Source organism: Delphinus delphis, chromosome 10 (genome assembly GCF_949987515.2).
Source record: "Delphinus delphis chromosome 10, mDelDel1.2, whole genome shotgun sequence".
Lineage (NCBI taxonomy): Eukaryota > Metazoa > Chordata > Mammalia > Artiodactyla > Delphinidae > Delphinus > Delphinus delphis.
In genome coordinates this window covers 60,046,211-60,066,382 of record NC_082692.2, presented here as the reverse complement: position 1 = coordinate 60,066,382, position 20,172 = coordinate 60,046,211, and the positions used below count along the sequence as shown (strand labels likewise).

The 20,172-nt window shown below is 45.1% G+C and overlaps 1 protein-coding gene across 6 annotated transcripts; it reads left to right on the top strand.

Moving 5' to 3' along the window:
* Positions 1 to 1,227: 1,227 nt before the first annotated feature.
* ZNF621 (zinc finger protein 621) lies at positions 1,228 to 19,675 on the top strand. 6 transcript variants are annotated; one of them, XM_060022298.2, is made up of 5 exons: positions 1,228 to 1,265; positions 2,998 to 3,083; positions 13,778 to 13,904; positions 14,484 to 14,591; positions 16,372 to 19,675. In XM_060022298.2, the coding sequence occupies exons 2-5, from the start codon at positions 3,060 to 3,062 to the stop codon at positions 17,430 to 17,432; spliced, it is 1,320 nt and encodes a 439-aa protein (XP_059878281.1). In that variant the 5' UTR covers positions 1,228 to 1,265; positions 2,998 to 3,059; the 3' UTR covers positions 17,433 to 19,675. The 6 variants fall into 6 exon arrangements, with proteins under 6 accessions (XP_059878281.1, XP_059878280.1, XP_059878279.1 ...); XM_060022297.1 differs by lacking the exon at positions 1,228 to 1,265 and adding an exon at positions 2,209 to 2,514; XM_060022299.1 differs by lacking the exon at positions 1,228 to 1,265 and adding an exon at positions 2,213 to 2,280.
* Positions 19,676 to 20,172: the final 497 nt, after the last annotated feature.

The following is a 20,172-nucleotide window of genomic DNA, read 5'->3' as shown; positions in this document are numbered from 1 at the left end:
GCTTTTGATATTGATGAGGTCTAATTTATCAGTTTGTTCCTTTATGGATTGTGCTTTTAGTGGCATTTTTAAGAAATCTTTGCCTTGCCCAATTTTACAAAGGCTTTTTCCTATTTTTCCTTCTAGGAGTTTTATAGTTTTAGATTTTACATTTAGTTCTGTCATCTATTTTCAATTAAACTTTGTATAGGGCATGAGGTATGGATCCAAGTTCCTTCCTCCCTCTCTCTCACGCTCCCTTCCTTTCCAGCACCATTGTCCATATATGTGTGGGTCTAGTTCTAGATTCTGTTTTGTTCCTGTTTGTTGATCTGTTTGTCCATCTTGTTGCCATTAACACACTGCATTAATTACTATAGTTTTTCTAAGTATCAAAGTCATACATTGTTAGTCCTCCTACTTTGTTTTCTGTTGTTTTGGCATTTCCAGGTCCTTTGCATTTCCATATGAATGTTAGAATCAGTTTGTCAATTTCTACAAAATATATCCTGGGATTTTGATTGAGATTGTATTGAATCTATAGATCAATTTTGGTATAATTGACATCTTAATTATATAGACTCTTTTGATTTGTGAACATGGTAAATCTCTCCATTTATTTAGATTTTTATTAATTTCAACAATATCTTGTAATTTTTACTGTATAGTAAGTAACTCCTGGGATAGAGTCATGTATACAGATATCTAGGGTCATTCTGTCTTCTAGCAGTGGGAGGCCAATTTCCCCTTTTAGCTCTGAAGTGCTTGGTGAGTAGGAACCATATATATGGAACTGTGTTCAGTAGACCTATCAGTGGTCAAAGAAAAAGTCTGTTCATGTTGGCAACCACACTGGCAAGAAGTGGTCACTAAAGTAAGGCTACTGTTGACCCATTGATTTTCAGAAGCATCGTCACTGTAGTGAGGTATTTGCTAATTAGCTGTTGTCCAGTGGGTAGGACTGTCATTGATTGGCTAGCTTTCAAGGGCATTTGTCACTGAATGGCTCATGTTCTGAAGATTGGGGCTGCCATTGATTTGATAACTCTCAAGCATAGTTGCAGGGGTCACCAAAGTGAGACTGTCACTGTCATTGGCTGTCTTAAGGGCAATTACTCGTTCATGGCTTGGAACTTTGGTCAAAGAACAGTCTTTTCGTTTCTTGAATCTGAAAAACAGTCCTTTTAATGTTTCAATTCTCAGCCGCCGCTCCCCCACCCCCCCCTTTCCTCAGACAAACCTGCCGGAGAGACTGTGAGGGATTATCCAGATCTTCATTTGTGGAGGTATGATTGTTTTTTTAGCCAGTGTTGAAATTTAAGTTACTTGCCAGTTAACTAGGCGGAATAGCTGTCAACTACAGAATTTTTGTACCCTATTGAAAAAAGCTAAACACCGGACATTTAGGGCATCCTGCCAAAGTCAATACAGGACAAAATCATTTAATATAGGACTTGTATATACAGGATGCCTGGCAACCTTAGTCACTGTTATTTTGGTTGTTAAATGAATCTGCCCTAAAAGGTCCCACACACGCCTAGGTCCTAGGAAGGGAGAGGGCCTTAAAAAGGTAGATGGGGGCTTCCCTGGTGGCGCAGTGGTTGAGAGTCCGCCTGCCGATGCAGGGGACACGGCTTCATGCCCCGGTGCGGGAAGATCCCACATGCCGCGGAGCGGCTAGGCCCGTGAGCCATGGCCGGTGAGCCTACGCGTCCGGAGCCTGTGCTCCGCAACGGGAAAGGCCACAAAAGTGAGAGGCCCACGTACCGAGGAAAAAAAAAAAAAAAAAAAGGTAGATGGGAACCATGGTTCTCCTAACGGCTGCCCAGCCTAGAACCCAAGCAGGATGCCTGGCGTGGGCCTCTAGGAGATGACACAACAGAAGCCATTCTCCCCACACCTGCACAGCCCAGGCTCCAGGTGACCCAGGGAATAAAGGCGGCCGACAGCTGATGGGGCAGTCGGTTAACTGGGGCCCCACCTAGGTCTAGAGGCCGAGATCTGAGTAGAGCAAGGTGGCATCAGCGCCCTCACAGCCCGCCCTCAGTCGGCTCAGAGGTTGAAGCACAGGGGCGGAGGCACCCGCCGCTAGCACAGCGGTGCGGCGCCCGCAAACGACGTCACGGGCAAGAGCCCGCCCTTATTCCCGCCCCCTAAGGTCACGTGAGGCCGCGCCGCGGGGACCACCGAGATGGGCCGCTTCCGGAAGGCCTAGAGGGGCGTTCGACGCCCGTGCTCGGTTCCGTATCGGCTTTCGGAGACTCACCTCTTGGGGTTTTGAGGGGAACAGGCTTGGTTCAGGCGAGTTCTTCCTGCTAGTCTCGTCCGGCGCCAGCTTCCTCGCTTTCCTTAGCGATTCGTCAGCACTCCGCCCCTGAACTCGCCTCTCTGACCCGGTGCTCGGGTGTCTGGGCCTCGCAGAAGCCGCCGAGGTGGCTGCGGGGCCTCCTAGAGCCCTGGTCAAGTCCCTTGCCCACCGAGGCGTGATCCTCTTTTTTGTCCTAAAGAAGTTGGCCCAACTGCCTCCTGTGCCCGGTACCGAAGTTTCTGATATTTGGGGTCTCCTGCTTCCTTGGGTGGAGAACCCGTTGGGGTCTCCTGTCATCATCACCCACTGGAACACTTGAGTATTTTAGCTCAATCCAGCTAAAATACCAGATCCAGCTACCCCTGTCTCCCTTCTCCAAAGGCACCCTTTTTGGGGTCAATGTCATGGTTCCTCTAAGCGCTTTTTTAGGTTTTTGTTTGTTCAGACCCAGCACTGTAGGGACGGGATTCGTCTTGGATCCCTAGGTCCGCTCAATGTGAAAGGGCCCCGGAACGCTCTTGGGCAGAGCAGGCAGGTGGTGGATTGTCCCGAGGACCAGGCAGTGCAATTTATGAGGGTTTGGGGCGATCAGCCAGAGCAGGGCTGATAGAGCCTCCTGCCAGTGCTCGAAAGGAAAAGACGGAAGACTGTAGGCGGCTGTGGGTGACGTAGCACAGGGACTATTGCACTCATGGCTCTTCTTCTCTTAGCTTTTAAGGTTCTTGCTCTTCCAAACCCAGAAGACAGTGCACGGAGCCAGGGAACATCAGCCATGCTCCAAACCACTTGGCCTCAGGTGAGCTGAGCTTCTTTTCAGTCTTTTAAAAATCACATTAGCTATCAGGTAATCAGGAAAGGGCCAAGAAGGCCTAACTTGGCCAGGCTATGGTTTCCCTCTTGAGTCCATCCCAAGGGCTATGGTTGTAAATACGTGGTGGAGGAAATAAGAGTCTTGTGTGTACAGAGTGATGAGTTTGGATGAATAGGTTTAAGTGGAAAAAGGGGGACCCAAGCCAAGAAATTCCCCCGAATGTGGAAATCCAGATTATGTTCTACAAATAAAAGTTGCTAGCACAGATATAGGAAACAGCCTTACCAAAGGGGAAATGAGTTGGGGTGGGGGATAAATTAGGAATGTGGGATTTAAAAAAAAAAAAGGTTGCTTGCCGAGATCAGAGAAATTCTTTTTTTTTTTAATAAATAAATAAATAATTTATTTTTGGCTGCGTTGGGTCATCGTTGCTGTGTGCGGGCTTTCTTTAGTCGCGTCGAGTGGGGGCTACTCTTCGTTGTGGTGCGCGGGCTTCTCATTGCGGTGGCCTCTCTTGTTGCGAAACGTGGGCTCTAAGTGCGCGGGCTTCAGTAGTTGTGGCACGTGGGCTCAGTAGTTGTGGCTCACAGGCTCTAGAGCGCAGGCTCAGTAGTTGTGGCGCACGGGCTCAGATGCTCCGCGACATGTGGGATCTTCCCGGACCAGGGCTCGAACCCGTGTCCCCTGCATTGGCAGGCGGATTCTTAACCACTGTGCCACCAGGGAAGCCCCAGAGAAATTCTTTATTGAATAGATTGCTCCACAAGTAGTAGATGTATCCCAGAGAGACCAGCATTGTTTTTTCCATATGTGCTTTCTAAATGCTAGGTGCATAGTACTGAATAATGCAGACAGGTTCCCTTTTCTCATGGAGGGTACTTTTACCAAAAACAAATAAGTTACCATAATTACCTGTTGCTAAAGTACAGTGCTTCGTAAAAGTGTGGTCCATAGGTGGGCAGCATCAGGATCACCTGGGTGCTCATTAGAATTGCAAATTGTTAGTCCCACTCTAGACTTGGAGTCAGATTGGTGAGGAGGGTAGGGTAAGTGGGGTCAGGAATCTGTTGTAACAAGCTCTCCAGGTGATTCTTAACGCACCTTCTCAAATTTGAGAAGCCCCAAGGAAGCTACCTTTGAAGGTAGTGGTCAGGGAAGCCCTCATGGAAGTGGTCACATGACATTGAGACCTCAAGGATGAGGTAGAAATAGTCTTGGAAACTACTGGAGAAAGAAGTAAAGAAGAACTTTCCAGAGAGGACAGCAAATGCATAGGCCCTGGGCTGGGAGAGAAAGCTGGGTGTACTCTGGAGACAGGGAGAGGTCAGAGGAAGTAGTTCATTGTGAGGTGGGACAGCTAGGCACATGGCTTGGAGGTCACTGTGAAGATTTTGGTTTGTATTCTGGGTTCAGTAGGAAGACACTAAAGGATTTTAAGCAGGGGAGTTGAAAGGGATGGATTTATATATTAAAAAGGTTTTCAGCCTGTAGTGGTGCATTGGTTGCAGAAGAGTGTGAGTCAGGATGATATTGCAGTCCAGGTAAGAGATTAAGTATTGCTCTCCCTGCCCCTTTCCCTTTCTTTTTTAGTAGACTTTATTTTTTTAGAGAAGTTTTAGGTTCATAGCAAAATTGAGCAAAAAGCACAGAGTCCCCATATGCTTCCTGGCTCCACACATGCAGAGCCTCCATCATTATCAGAGTGGTACATTAGTTACAACTGATGATCCTACATTGACACATCATAGTCACATAAAGTCCATAGCTTGCATTAGGGTTCACTCTTTTTTTTAGTAGATTTAGTTTATTTATTTAATTTATTCTTTGGCTGCGTTGGGCCTTCATTGCTGCACGCGGGCTTTCTCTAGTTGCAGCGAGCGGGGGCTACTCTTTGTTGCATTGCGAGGCCTTCTCATTGCAGTGGCTTCTCTTGTTTTGGAGCACAGGCTGTAGGAGCACAAGCTTCAGTAGTTGTGGCACACGGCCTTCAATAGTTGTGGCTCGTGGGCTCTAGAGTGCAGGCTCAGTGGTTGTGGCACACGGGCTTAGTTGATCCACGGCATGCGAGATCTTCCTGGCCAGGGCTCGAACCCATGTCCCCTACTATTATTGTAGTATCATACAGAGCCTCTTCAAAGGCTCTAAAAATCCTCTGTGTTCTGCCCTCCCTTCCTGGCAACTATTGATCTTTTTGCCTTTTCCAGAATGTTGTGTAGTTGGTATCATACCTTTTCATTTTGGTTTTATTCATTTAGCAGTATTCATTTAAGGTCTTGTGTGACTTTTCATGGCTTGATAGCTTATTTCGTTTTAGTGCTGAGTAATATTCCATTGACTGTACCACAGTTTATTTCTCCATTCACCTACTGAAGGACATATTGGTTGCTTCCAAGTTTTGGCAATTATGAATAAAGCTGCTGTAAACATCCTTGTGCAGGTTTTTGTGTGGACGTAAGTTTTCAACTCATTGGGAAGATACCGAGGAGCATGATTGCTGGATCATATGGTAAGAGTATGTTTAGTTTTGTAAGAAGCTGTTAAACGTCTTCCAGAGTGGCCACACCAGTTTGTATTCCTGCCAGCAATGAATGAGCGTTTATGTTGCTCCACATCCTTGTCAGCATTTGGTATTGTCAGTGTCTTGGATTTTGGCCATTCTAATAGATGTGTAGTGGTATCTCATTGATTTAATTTGCATTTGCCTGAAGACATATGTTGTAGAGCAGGGGTCCCCAACCCTGAGGCCAAGGACCGGTACTGGACTGGTCCTGTTAGGAACCAGGCTGCACAGCAGAAGTTAAGCGGCGATCAAGCGAAGCTTCATCGGCCGCTCCCCATCGCTCACATTACCGCCTGAACCACCCCCAACACCCCCGTCCAGTCCGTGGAAAAATTGTCTTCCTCGAAGCTGGTCCCTGGTTAGGGACTGCTGTTGTATAGCATCTTTTCATATACCTGTTTGCCATCTGTATAACTTCTTTGGTGAGGTATCTGTTCAGGTCTTTTGCCCATTTTTTGAATCGGGTTGTTCATTTTCTTATTGAGTTTTAAGAGTTTTCTATATACTTGGGATAATAGTCCTTTATTATGTCTTTTAAAATATTTTCTCACTATCTATGGCTTGTAGTCTCGTTTTCTTGAAGTATCGTCCTTTTAAGGTAGGGTTTAATTCCCCCTCATCATTTCTTTCAAAAATGTATTTCCTTCAAAACCTTCTCAGCTAGTCTTTCACACTTACTTTTTTCAGATTACTCAAAATGATCCCCTACCCCTGTATAAATCTCATTGATTTTTTTGGTGGGGGAGTGGATTGTTTTGAATTCCTAGGCAAAATTGGGGTAATTGACTTCTTTACAAGTTTGATTCTTCCCATTCAGAAACACTGTATGTTTCAATTTATTCAGTTCCTCTTTTATTTATTTTGATAAACATTTAGTTATCTTGTCTTGGTTTTGCAGGTTTTTGTTAGGTTGGTTCTTAGCTATTTTCATATGAATGGCATCTTATTTTCTCTTTTTTTGTCTTCTAATTGTTTATGGTGGTATTTAGGAAAGGTAATCTTTTTTGTTCACTTATCCTATATCTAGCTAACTTAATCAATTATTTTGTCAGTTTTAAATGTTTTTTGTTTATTCTCCTGCGTCTTGATATTTTTTAGGCAGATAGCTATTTCATCTGCAAGCAAAGATGTTTATGTTTCTTTCCTATATTTATGCTCCTCCTCCAGTCTTTCACAGAAAGTTGAACCTCAGTGCCTGGTGAATTATCAACTTTAATGGATGTGCTCTGGCACTTCACTGTTAAGGTGGTATTTGCTGTTGTTTTCTGACCTTCTTCATAAGTATAAAAATTTTTATTGGTGATCAAACCATTTTTGAAATTAATTCTTTCAGCAAATTCATATTAATCATCTTGCATCTGCCAGGCAAATGTACTGTGTGCTAGTAAACCAATAATGAACAAAACAGAATCCTTGCCTCATGACTTACAACCTGGTGGGGGGAGATAGACAATAAAAGTATAATTTGTCAGATGATGAAAAATACTGTGGAGAAAATTAAAATAAGTTGAGGTACATAGGGACCATCCATAGGAGGAAGAAGAATGTATCAACAACCTAACTGTCTTGAAAAAGTAAGTTCTCCTTTAATAATAGGCATTTTTTTGACTCATGATACCTGGGGTTATTTGACAGCAGATGGGAAGAACAATTTGGGGAGGAAGATGGTACTGGGTGGAGAAAGTTGTGAGAACAGCTCTGAAGATGTGAGCGAGTGAGGTTTGACTTGCTGCACGCGGAGGTGAACTTTGGTTTACCTGTGAGCCTGTGGTCGCTGTCGTCAGAAGCCCTTTAATGCCTTGTTGTTGAAGCAGTGATTACTCACAGGACATCATGGTTCTGTCTGATGTTTGGATTTGGGGCTCAAGCTATTTGGGGGGCCCTTTGAGCCTTGTCATTGCCCAGCTTAAGGGTCAACTCTCCCTTTGAGAAGTTTCTAAATTTGTTCTTCTCTCAACGTTTCCTTTTGAACTGAGTTCCTTAGTTTTTGTTTAAAAAGGACCCCCTAAGAAAGACCTGAGTGTAGTGCCAGTAGAGTGGCTGGGAGCAGTTGAAGTTGCCAGCATTTATGCTTGGGGTATGTTTCTTCCCTGCTTCCCCCAGGAGCAGTTGTGAGAGCATTCCCTTCTCCCTGTCCCCTCTGCTGACTCCAGTGCACAGGCTGCCAGGAGAGACTGGGACACTCAAAGAGTAAGGGGCTTAGCTGAGCCCCTGTGGGTAGATGTCTTCCTTTTCATTGGACTGCATAGGGTGGTGAGAATCTCCTAGGAGACGGAATCATCTGTGGGGTCATGAAGGTGAGAAGGTGCAGAAGGCAGGAAACCCCTCCAGGCTGAGCCCAGTCTCTGTGGTCTGCACTGTGCTGTCTATAGAAGCAGAGAAGGTAGCCAGTGGACACCGTTAGAAACTGCTCCTACATCTCATGGAAGATGCAGAGGCTCTGGCTCCTAGGATGGTGTGTGCGGTTTTGAAATAGCTAGCTGATCCCTCAGTGTAGATTGGGGGAGGGGCCCCACATGGCCTGGAGGGAGCACAGTAAAGATGGTAATTTTGGAAGTTGGGTTTGAAAAGATGTTCTCCAAAGATGGGGCAACACCAGGTTATGATGAGGTTCAGGGGTTAGCTATGTGTTCGGAGAAGTTCATGAGCCCCGTGTCGGAGGCAGCATGCTATGTGGGAAGAGCCCAGGTTTGCTGTTTGACAGGTTTGGGTTGAAGTCCCAGCTGTGTCACTTCCTGGCTGTGTGATCTTGGGCAAAGTAATGAATTTTTCTGAATCTTAGTTTCATCCTTTAAAAAATGGGAGTAACAACTCTGACTTCATATATATGTTGTAAAGAGTAAATGAAAGACAAGATTTTTTTTGATGTGGACCATTTTTAAAGTCTTTATTGAATTTGTTACAATATTGCTTCTGTTTTATGTTTTTGGTTTTTTGGCCACGAGGCTTGTTGGATTTTAGCTCCCTGACCAGGGATTGAACCCGCACTCACTGTGTTGGAAGGCGAAGTCTTAACCACTAGACCACCAGGGAAGTCCCAAAGACAAGATTTAAAAGTACCCACCCAATGGGGCTTCCTGGTGGCGCAGTGATTAAGAATCCGCCTGCCAGTGCAGGGGACACGGGTTCGAGCCCTGGTTCGGGAAGATCCCACATGCCACGGAGTACCTAAGCCCATGTGCCACAACTACTGAGCCTGCACTCTAGAGCCTGCAAGCCACAACTCCTGAGCCCACGTGCCACAACTGAAGCCCATGTGCCTAGAGCCTGTGCTCCACAACAAGAGAAGCCACTTTCCAGCATTTATTGTTTCTAGAGTTTTTGATAATGGCCATTCTGACCAGTGTGAGGTGATACCTCATTGGAGTTTTGATTTGCATTTCTCTAATAATTAGTGATGTTGAGCATCTTTTCATGTGTCTCTAGGCCATCTGTATGTCTTCTTTGGTGAAATATCTACTTAGGTCTTCTGCCCATTTTTTAATTGAATTGTTTGTTTTTTTGATATTGAGCTCCATGAGCTGTTTGTATATTTTGGAGATTAATCCTTTGTCCATTGTTTCATTTGCAAATATTTTATCCCATTTGGAGGGTTGTCTTTTCATCTTGTTTATGGGTTCCTTTGCTGTGCAAAACCTTTTTTTTTTTTTGCAGTACACGGGCCTCTCACTGTTGTGGCCTCTCCCGTTGCGGAGCACAGGCTCCGGACGCGCAGGCTCAGTGGCCATGGCTCACGGGCCCAGCCGCTCCGCGGCATGTGGGATCTTCCCGGACCGGGATACGAACCCATGTCCCCTGCATCGGCAGGCAGACTCTCAACCACTGTGCCACCAGGGAAGCCCTGTGCCAAACCTTTTAAGTTTAATTAGGTCCCATTTTGTTTATTTTTGTTTTTCTTTCCATTACTCTAGGAGGTGGGTCAAAAAAGATCTTGCTGTGGTTTATGTCAGAGTGTTTTTCCTATGTTTTCCTCTAAGAGTTTTATAGTGTCCGGTCTTGCATTTAGGTCTTTAATCCATTTGGAGTTTATTGTTGTGTATGGTGTTAGGGAGTGTCCTAATTTCATTCCTTTACATGTAGCTGTCCAGTTTTCCAGCACCACTTATTGGAGAGGCTGTCTTTTCTCCATTGTATGTTCTTGCCTCCTTTGTCATAAATTAAGTGACCATATGTGCGTGGGCTTAATTCTGGGCTTTCTATCCTGTGGGTCTTTTTCTTCTCTTGTGTTTCCCGCCTAGAGAAGTTTCTTTAGCATTTGTTGTAAAGTTGGTTTGGTGGTACTGAATTCTCCTAGCTTTTGCTTGTCTGAAAAGCTTTTGATTTCTCTGTCGAATCTGAATGAGTTCCTTGCTGAGTAGAGTAATTTTGGTTGTAGATTTTTCTCTTTCATCACTTTAAGTTTATCGTGCCACTCTCTTCTGGTCTGCAGAGTTTCTGCTGAAAAATCAGTTGATAACCTTATGGTGATTCCCTTGTATGTTATTTGTTGCTTTTCCCTTGCTGCTTTTAATTTTTTTCTTTGAATTTAATTTTTGTTAGTTTGATTAATATGTGTCTTGGTGTATTTTTCCTAGGGTTTATCCTGTATGGGACTCTCTGCTTCCTGGACTTGGGTGACTATTTCCTTTCCCATGTTAGGGAAGTTTTTGACTATAATCTCTTCAAATACTTTCTCAGACCCTTTCTTTTTCTCTTCTTCTTCTGGGACCCCTATAATTCGAATGTTGGTGTGTTTAGTGTTGTTCTAGAAGTCTCTGAGATTGTCTTCAATTCTTTTCATTCTTTTTTCTTTATTGTGCTCCTTGGCAGTTTATTTCCACCATTTTGTCTTCCAGCTCACTTATTCATTCTTCTGCCTCAGTTATTCTGTTATTGATTCCTCTTAGTGTATTTTTAATTTCTGTTATTGTGTTGTTCATCTTTGTTTGTTTGTTCCTTAGTTCTTCTAGATCTTTGTTAAACAGTTCTTGTATTTTCTCAGTCCTTGCCTCCATTCTATTTCTGAGATTCTGGATCATCTTTACTATCATTACTCTGAATTCTTTTTCAGGTAGATTGCCTATTTCCTCTTCATTTATTTGGTCTTGTAGGTTTTTACCTTGTTCCTTCATGTGTGACATATTTTTCTGCCATCTCCTTTTTTTTATTTTCCTTTTATTTTGTGAGTGGAATTGTGTTCCTGTCTCACTGGTTGTTTGGCCTGAGGCTTCCAACACTGGAGTTTGTAGGCTGTTAGGTAGAGCTGGGTCTTGGTGCCAAGATGAGGACCTCTGGGAGACCTCACTGCGATGACTATTCCCTGGGGTCTGAGGTTCTCTGTTAGCCCAGTGGTTCAGACTCGGAGCTCCCACCGCAGGAGCTTCAGCCTGACTCCCAGCTCATGAAGCAAGATCCCGCAAGCTGTGCAGGGTGGTGCAAAAAAAAAAAAAGAAAAAGAACAGTAACAAAGTAAAAAATAAAATTAAACTAGGAAGCTAACAGATATGTTAGAAAAAATATAAAAATAAAAATATAGATGAAACAACAACCAGAAGGTAAAACAGAACCATAATAGTAAAAACAAGGTGTAGGAAAAAAAAAAAGATGGAAAAGGCCTTGGCTCTGGAAGGCATGGCCTAAGCAGGGGCGAGGGCTGGAAAAGGCCCTGACGGGGGTGGGGGGTGGGGCTTAGGCTCAACAGAACAGAAGGGGCCCAGGCGTACCCCCCACCTCTGGTTTCAGAGGGTGGGTGACCCCGCTTGGGAGCTCAGCAGGCATCCTGGGCCCGAGTGGGCAGGGCAAACGCCCTCGCTCCTCTCCTGCTCCTCCAGTCCCAGAGGGCCCCTCCCGCCTGCCTCTCCTGTTCTCCCCGGTCTCCCTCCCCAGGACCGATGCGGCCTGGAGTGGGCTTTGGAGGGCTGGGGAATCAGCCTGGGAACTTAACAGTCTCCGTGGGCCCGAGTGGGTGGTGCAGGCGCCCTCCGCCCCTCTCTTGCTCCTCTGGTCCTGGAGATTGTGCAGGGGAAACGCTGGGTGTGCTCCCCATGATCCGAGCCCCTGAGGGTCCCACTAGTCATGGGACCCCCTCCCGCCTCTCAGCCACCCGTCAGGGCTGCTGGTCCTATCTAGCCTCCACCTCTCCTCCCTGCTCAGTACCCCCACGTCCTACCGGTTCACTTGGGGCTTATTCCCATCTCCTTGGGCATCAGGGTCCCCCACCAGCATCTGGCAGGCGCCCTAGTTGTGGGGAGAGGCAAACTCTGCATCTTCCCACACCACCATCTTCCTGATGCTTCCTAATTTTTATTTTATTATGGAGTATAGTTGATTAATGATGTTGTGTTAGTTTCAGGTGTACAGCAAAGTGATTCTGTTATACAAGTATCTTTTCCTTTTCAAATTCTTTTCCCATTTAGGTTATTACAGAATATTGAGCAGAGTTCCCTGTGCTATACATTGGGTCCTTGTTGGATATCTGTTTTAAATATAGCAGTGTGTACATGTCAATCCCAAACTCCCAATCCGTCCCTTCCCCCTACCGCCAGTCCCCTGGTAACCATAAGTTCATTCTCTAAGTCTGTGAGTCTGTTTCTGTTTTGTAAATAAGTTAATTTGTATCTTTTTTTTTTTAGATTCTGCATATAAGCAATATCATATGGTATTTGGCTTTCTCTGTCTAACTTACTTCACTTAGTATGATAATCTCCAGGTCCATCCATGTTGCTGCAAATGGCATTATTTCATTCTTTTTAATGGCTGAGTAATATTCCATTGTATATATGTACCACATCTTCTTTATTCATTCTTCTCTCAATGGACATTTAGGTTGCTTCCATGTCTTGGCTATTGTAAACAGTGCTGCAGTGAACATTGGGGTGCATGTGTCCTTTCGAACCATGTTTTTCTCCAGATATATGCCCAGGAGTGGGATTGCTGGATCATATGGTAGCTCTATTTTTAGTTTTTTAAGGAACCTCCATACTGTTCTCCATAGTGGCTGTTACAAATTTACATTCCCACCAGCAGTGTAGTGGGTTCCTTTCTGTCCACACCCTCTTCAGCATTTATTGTTAGTAGATTTTTTGTTAATGGCCATTCTGATTGGTATGAGGTGAATCTCATTGTAGTATTGATTTGCGTTTCTCTAATAATCAGGGGTGCTGAGCATCTTTTCATGTGCCTCTTGGCCATCTGTATGTCTTCTTTGGAGAAATGTCTGTTTAGGTCTTTTGCCCATTTTTGGATTGGGTTGTTTGTTTTTTTAGCATTGAGTTTCATGAGCTTTTTGTAAATTTTGGACATTAATCCCTTGTTGGTCACATCGTTTGCAAATATTTTCTCTCATTCTGTGGGTTGTCTTTTTGTTTTGTTTATGGTTTCCTTTGCTGTGCAAAAGCTTTTGAGTTTAGTTAGGTCTCATTTGTTTATTTTTGTTTTTATTTCCATTACTTCAGGAGACGATCAGAAAAGATCTTGCTGTGATTTATGTCAGAGAGTGTTCTGCCTATGTTTTCCTCTAAGAGTTTTATAGTATCTGGTCTTACATTTAGGTCTTTAATCCATTTTGAGCTTATTTTTGTGTATGGTGTTAAAGAATGTTCTAACTTCACTTTTTTACATGTAGCTGCACTGGGACTATTCCTAAGGAGTGGCTCCTCTGCGCATAGCGGAAGCTGTTGGGGAAGGCCAGGAGAAGCTGGGGCAGGGAGTACATGCGGCCATGCATATGTACTTCGGCTGAGGGGAGACAGAGAGAGTGGTTGGTGTACAGAAAATTAGGTGACAGGTTAAGAGTACATGAGGGCAGCAGGTGTTAGAGGGACAGATCCGTGGAGAAATGAACATAGGGGTTGATGCAGTTACCAGGCAGGAGAGCCCCAGATGCCAAGTTATGAGGTTAGGATGACAGTTTGGAGCCCCAGAACTGAGTAGGTGGGAGAGCATTGGTGTTCTGAGTTTGGAGGTGGGAACACTGGCTGAGGGCTGGCATCTGGCTGGGGTGCTGAATGCTCTTGTCCATAGAGCAAACCTTCCACGGGGCTCAGAGTCACAGACCCTGGCAGGTCTGTCTCTTCCCTGCAGCTCAGACTGCCCCCTTCTGGCCCTTGCTCAAGGCTTCAGCAGGAACCTGTTGTTTCAGGAGCCAGTGACCTTTGAGGATGTGGCCGTGTACTTTACCCAGAACCAGTGGGCCAGCCTGGAGCCTGTGCAGAAGGCCCTGTACAGGGAGGTGATGCTGGAGAATTATGCAAATGTGGCTTCCCTGGGTAAGGTCTCTCTCATTGGCCCTCTGTGATAGTTTCACGTCTTCTCAGATATCTTGGGGATTCTAGTAGTCCTTAGGTTTGATGGCTCCAGAGGGGAGTTCTGCACTCATCAGCCTTTGGAGATGCTGAGTGGGGAAATCCCAGGTTCCCTTTGGCTTTGAAATTGGACTTCAGTACTTCCCAGGGAAGAGCGTGGTTCTGGACCCTGAGGGTGAGGATTCTCCCGGGTACCCCCAGGAGACCTCTGTTCCTCCATCCTTCCAGTGTTGTGGGATGTGGGCCCTCTCCTGTGTGGAGGAGCCTCCCAGGATATCAGTACATACATCCTTCCTGGAGGGATTTCCTTTCTTCTGAGTCAGGGTGAGCTTGCACTTTCTCCCTGAGGAGAATCACTGTCTCCCTGGCCATACCTTGGAGCACAGTTTGGACCCCTTCCTCAGAACCCCTGGTGGCCCATTGGTCCCCTGGGCAGTCCACTTCTCCCCTCCCCAACTAGCCCACGATGGGGTGGGCCGAGAGATCTCAGGAACAGCTCTGGATGTCTCCCCTCAACTTTTCTCTCTCTCTTTCTTGCTGGAGAAGCACTTCCATTCCCTACACCTGTTCTGATCTCCCAGCTGGAGAGAGGGGAAGCACCATGGGGCCCAGATCCCTGGGAAGCAGAGATTTTGAGAGGCATCTGTCCAGGTGAGTAAGAGGACCTAGTGCTTTCTGGTTTGCCTTTCTGGTTTACTAGAAATATTTCTCCTGCAGCAGAGAACAAAGCTCCCTATAGTTTTTATAAGGTAGTACTCAGTACACTCTCTGACCTCTGTTGAGCTCCCGCGCTGAGCCCGGAAGGACCAGTCCCTAGGAGTGCATAGCTGCACGCTGTCCACATCCACATGGCTATCCTCCCACGGGAAAGCTGTGACCCACTACCTCGGAAACCATCTCTTTTCTCACTTTACCAGGGAAAATATTTAATTTTATGTCAATTTTCATGGCAAAGAAGTAGGGTTTCAACCATACTTTTAAGGAAAATATTATTCTGTGGGTCAAACTGATTTATCTGTGCCATAGCTATGATTTTATTTGTCTCTTTAGTGTTTAAATCATGTTTAGTATTTAAAAGTTCCTGATGTCATAATCGTGAGGTTTACGATGTATTTGTTTTCTATAGGGCTATAGAGGAAAGGGCAAGAATATTCCCCCAATACCACACCCAATACACCCACCCACCCTAAAATTTCCCAGAGACTGCTTACCAGTCCTGGGAGCTTTTGTTTACTTGGATTTTCTTTCTTTTAGGAAGAAAGTTTCCAGGCCTCATTTCTCACACACACTGCAACGTTGTAAATAGTGGTTCCTTTAGCAGTAATACCACAGTAGCCTACGGCTCTTCGATCAACTTGTGTTCTGGCTGACTTTCTGAAAGAACTAATGTTTTATCCCAGAATATTATGTGGATTTTTTTTTTTTTTTTTTTTTTGGCCGTGCTGTGTGGCTTGTGGGATCTTAGTTCCCCGACCAGGGATTGAACCTTGGCTCTCAGCAGTGAGAACACAGAGTCCTAACCACTGGAACACCTATGTGGAATATTTAAAAGTAGAATTATCAGGGCTTCCCTGGTGGCGCAGTGGTTGAGAGTCCGCCTGCCGATGCAGGGGACATGGGTTCGTGCCCCGGTCCGGGAAGATCCCACATGCTGTGGAGCGGCTGGACCCGTGAGCCATGGCCACTGAGCCTGCGCATCCGGAGCCTGTGCTCTGCAACGGGAGAGGCCACAACAGTGAGAGGCCCGCGTACCGCAAAAAAAAAAAAAAAAAAAAAAAAAAGTAGAATTATCAGGCCATTATTTAGAATTTGGAATATGGGTGGTTTCCTGGCTTCCAGGTGGGGCATTGGGATCCATTGTTTCTCTGTGTGTGTTACCGCACTGCTCAGCCGCTCATCTGACGGGTGTCTTTTCCCTTCTTCGAGATCTCCCTCTCTCTCTTTTAAAACCTGTTTCCATTTCTTGCTGATTCCTCTCACCTCTCCCACTCTTTTTTCTTTTTTTCCCCTCCTGCCTCTTTTCCTTACCCCCATCCCCTTTTTTAACTGGCTGTGCCGCATCGCTTGCGGGACCTTAGTTCCCCAACCAGAGATTGAACCTGAGCCCCCTGCAGTGGAAGCATGGCGTCCTAACCACTGGACAGCCAGGGAAGTCCCCTTCCCATTCTCATTCTGCACATTTCACCTGCCCTGGTTCATTCCCCAGCCCTTCCTTATAAGAGGCACTTCCTGGACTGGTTCCAGTGTCATCACTTCTCCAGTTATATGTTATTGTTTTTCTTTTTCTCTCTCATCCTCCTTTATGGATGCTTGTAGCCATCTTATCGGTATGTTTTTTAAAAATCACTTCCTACGAGAGAAAATCAGGAACACTGGATCCTGTTTCCCTTCCAGTTCAGTAACGAGGAACACTTGTGGTTTCTTTGGTCAGGTGGTGAGTCCTGGACTAAGACAGAAGAGCCAGTGGTAAAGCAGGAAGCCCCTGAAGAAACAGAGGTGCACAGCGTGCCAGTGGGAGGGCTTTTCAGAAACGTGTCTCAGCACTTTGATTTTAAAAGCAAGGCACCATGGCAGACTTTCAGTCTGAATCCCAATCTAATACTTCGAGGTGGAATGAAGTTCTACGAGTGTAAAGAATGTGGGAAGATCTTCAGATATAACTCAAAGCTCATTCGGCATCAGATGAGCCACACTGGGGAGAAGCCCTTCAAATGTAAGGAATGTGGCAAAGCTTTCAAGTCCAGCTATGACTGTATCGTACACGAGAAAAATCACATTGGCGCAGGACCCTATGAATGTAAGGAGTGTGGCAAAGGTCTGAGCTCCAACACAGCCTTGACCCAGCATCAGCGGATCCACACGGGCGAGAAGCCCTATGAGTGTAAGGAGTGCGGCAAGGCCTTCCGTCGGAGCGCAGCCTACCTTCAGCATCACAGGCTACACACTGGGGAGAAACTCTATAAATGTAAGGAATGTTGGAAAGCTTTTGGGTGTAGGTCACTGTTTATCGCCCACCAGAGAATTCACACCGGGGAGAAACCCTACCAGTGTAAGGAGTGTGGCAAGGCGTTCACCCAGAAGATTGCTTCCATTCAACATCAGAGAGTTCACACCGGAGAGAAGCCTTATGAGTGTCAGGCATGTGGGAAAGCCTTCAAGTGGTACGGCAGCTTTGTTCAGCATCAGAAATTGCACCCTGTGGAGAAGAAGCCTGGCAAGGCTCTCGGGCCGTCCCTGCTGTGTCCCCAGGGCCCCTCTTCAGCCTTAGCTAACATGCCTTTCCAGGGCCCCTGCTCTGCTCCAGCTGTGGCCATGCCTTCACTGGCCTTGCCACACGCCGTCCTCATTCCTGCCTCCAGGCCCGTGTTAATGCTGCTGCCCGCCTCTGGAGTCCCTTCTTCTCCTGTGCAAATAGTACGAGTCTTCCAGGGTCTTCCTCCCACTGTGAAGCCTTCCCCAGTTATTCTGACCCCTTCTCTTCACCCCTCATGAGCTCTGTCTTGGCACTTCTCTGGCTGTTACACACAGCAGATCTCCAACCTAACTTAAGCTTGATTTGTGGCTTTTACACCGTACGTGTGTTAACGACTGTTTCGGCATAAGCGCCATTGTAATCGAGATATATTTAAAGACTGTGCTTGTATGATATTTTCTGTTTATTTCTGGGTAGAAAATGGAAATACTTGACCTTCATTTTGGTCCCTTTCAGACTTGAACAGTAACGGCTGTGTCTGCATTGTGGGGCTGCTGGTGGTCGAAGTGCTAATAGGACGCTTTGGTGAATTAGGGACGTTTGAGAGAGAGGACATCCCTGTATTAGGTCCCTGTGATTAGAGAGAAGCAGCCTGGGAGAAACAGAGGAGGCATTTAAGACCTGTCAGAGTTGAGAATTGGAATGAGCTTCCAACCATAGCCTTTAGAAATGAATGCAGATTGTTCAGTGGGTGAAGGTGTGGTGTATTCATGCAGTTGAAGTTGGGTTGCTATTGACACAGCTCATTGAGGATCTTGTACGTCTCTGCAAAAGATCATTTGAAATAACCAGTTTAAAAAAAAAGAAAGCATACAGTGATAACAATCATTTATATGATGAATAGCAATCATGTCTTTAAACATGAAGTTGTTTTTTTTTAATCTTTAGTTTTGCTCTGATATCTAGATGTTTCCTTGTAACTTTGGTTTCCTAAGTAAATATACACCAAGGCATTCATCTTTGCTCCATCTGTTGCATAAATTTTTCTTGGTGTGCATTCTGGTTTCCTGTTTGCAAGCACTGATTTCTACATTGACTTTTCTCCAAATTGTAAACATGAACTTTGGCAAATTACTAAAGAAATAGGAGCAACCGATTTGGGGGAAATCTGAATATGCCTGCAGAATTGTATTTTAGGAATAAAGAGGGCTATGTAACGGGTCAGTGGTTAAGCTTATGTGACAGGTTAGTGAAGTGGAATTTTGGATTGCTCTTGCTTTTGACCTTAGGTGAGAACCTTTTATAACTGTGCAAAGGACTGTGTGAAGTAATTCCTGGAAAAAGAACTTGAGTTATGCATTACAGGCGCACCTTGTTTTATTGCGCTTCACTTTATCCATTTCGCAGATAACTTGTTTTTTACAAATTGAAGGTTTGTGACAAAACTGCATTGTTGGATAATGGTTAAGAGTTTTTAGCAATAAAGTATTTTTTAATTAAGGTATGTTCTTTTTTTTAGACAATGCTATTACATATTTCATAGACTATAGTGTAAACAACTTTTATATGCACTGGGAAACCAAAATATTTGTGTGGCTTGCTTTCTTGCTATATTTGCTTTATTGTGGTGGTCTGGAACTGAACCAGAAGTATCTCTGAGGTCTGCCTGTATTAGCACTAATATAAAGTAAATCCTTAAATGTTGATGGAAGGGGCCATAACATTTTTTTAAAGTTGCTTTTGCTGTCTACATGTGTCTCCATTGCAGTTAACAGAAAAACCTTTACATTAGTGGTTCTTAAACTTTACCATGTGTCCGAATAAGCTGGTGTAAAAAGAGTAATTTTCTGGCCAAACTCTCAGAGATTCTGATTTTGGATATCCATGGTGATGCCCAGACCTTTAGTGTGGACCACACTTTGAGAGTGGTACCTTGAGCAGCATATGCCTGGGGGGTGTACCTTGATAAAGGGCTTGCCCTATTTCACAGTGATCTTCAGGAGAGAAACCTCTAAAAGTAGTTTAGGTGGTGAGAGTTTTAGAAGAAAAGAGAAAAGTAAGTGAAATTTGTTCTGTAGGGAAAAAAAAGGGGCAAAGAGAACTGATGTAGCTTATGAAGAGTTCTTGAGGTCTCCACTGCCAGAAGTTTCGTGGGGTTGACATTGGTTACCTTTTGCTGTTTTTGTGCTTTATTTGCATGTTGGATGAAAGAATGAGGAAAATTTTTTTCTTATATAAAGTTAGTACACTTCAAACTAGCTCTTGGGTTAAAGAGAGCGCAAAGTGAAAGCTGCAGATGATTTAGAACTGAACAACAGTAAGAATAGATCATAGCAGGGTCTAGGGGATGTGGCGAAAGGTGGTACTTGGAGCAATGTTTACAGTCTTGGATGCATTCTTTAGAAAATGAGTTTGAAGGCTTGCAATTCAGAATGTTGGGGTGGGCAGCGGGATGGTGGTGGGAAACAAAAAAAATTAACCAAAAACTAAAAACCAAGCAAACAGACCACCAGCCCCCTTCCCAATAAACTTAGAAATAAGATACACAGCAGAGTTTGGTGTTTGTTTATTTATTTATTTACTTAATTTATTTTTGGCTGCATTGGGTCTTAGTTGTGGCATACAGGATCTTCATTGAGGCAGGCGGGATCTTTCGTTGTGGCACGGGCTTCTCTCTAGTTGTGGCATGTGGGTTTTCTCTTCTCTAGTTGCGGTGTGCAGGCTCCAGGGCGTGTGAGCTCTGTAGTTGTGGTGTGCAGGGTCCAGAGCGCGTGGGCTCTGTAGTTTGCAGCACGCACGCTCTCTAGTTGAGGCGCACGAGCTCAATAGTTGTGGCGCACGGGCCTAGTTGCCCCGCGGCATGTGGGATCTTAGTTCCCTGACCAGGGATTGAACCTGCATCCCCTGCGTTGTAAGGCGGATTCTTTCCCACTGGACCACCAGGGCAGTCCCCAGGGTTTGGCAAAGATGGCAGTTGAACATGTTAGCATTTACACCCTCCTGAAACTCCACTAAGATAGTAAAGAGTTTAAAAATTAA

What these genes read in the sequence shown, in the direction of transcription:
- ZNF621 (XM_060022295.1), top strand. Translation starts at nt 2,979, where the DNA reads ATGGCTCTTCTTCTCTTAGCTTTTAAGGTTCTTGCTCTTCCAAACCCA. An exon ending in TCCAAACCACTTGGCCTCAG is followed by an intron (nt 3,084 to 13,777) that starts GTGAGCTGAGCT and finishes CTGTTGTTTCAG; the next exon opens with GAGCCAGTGACCTTTGAGGA. An exon ending in TGCAAATGTGGCTTCCCTGG is followed by an intron (nt 13,905 to 14,483) that starts GTAAGGTCTCTC and finishes TTCTTGCTGGAG; the next exon opens with AAGCACTTCCATTCCCTACA.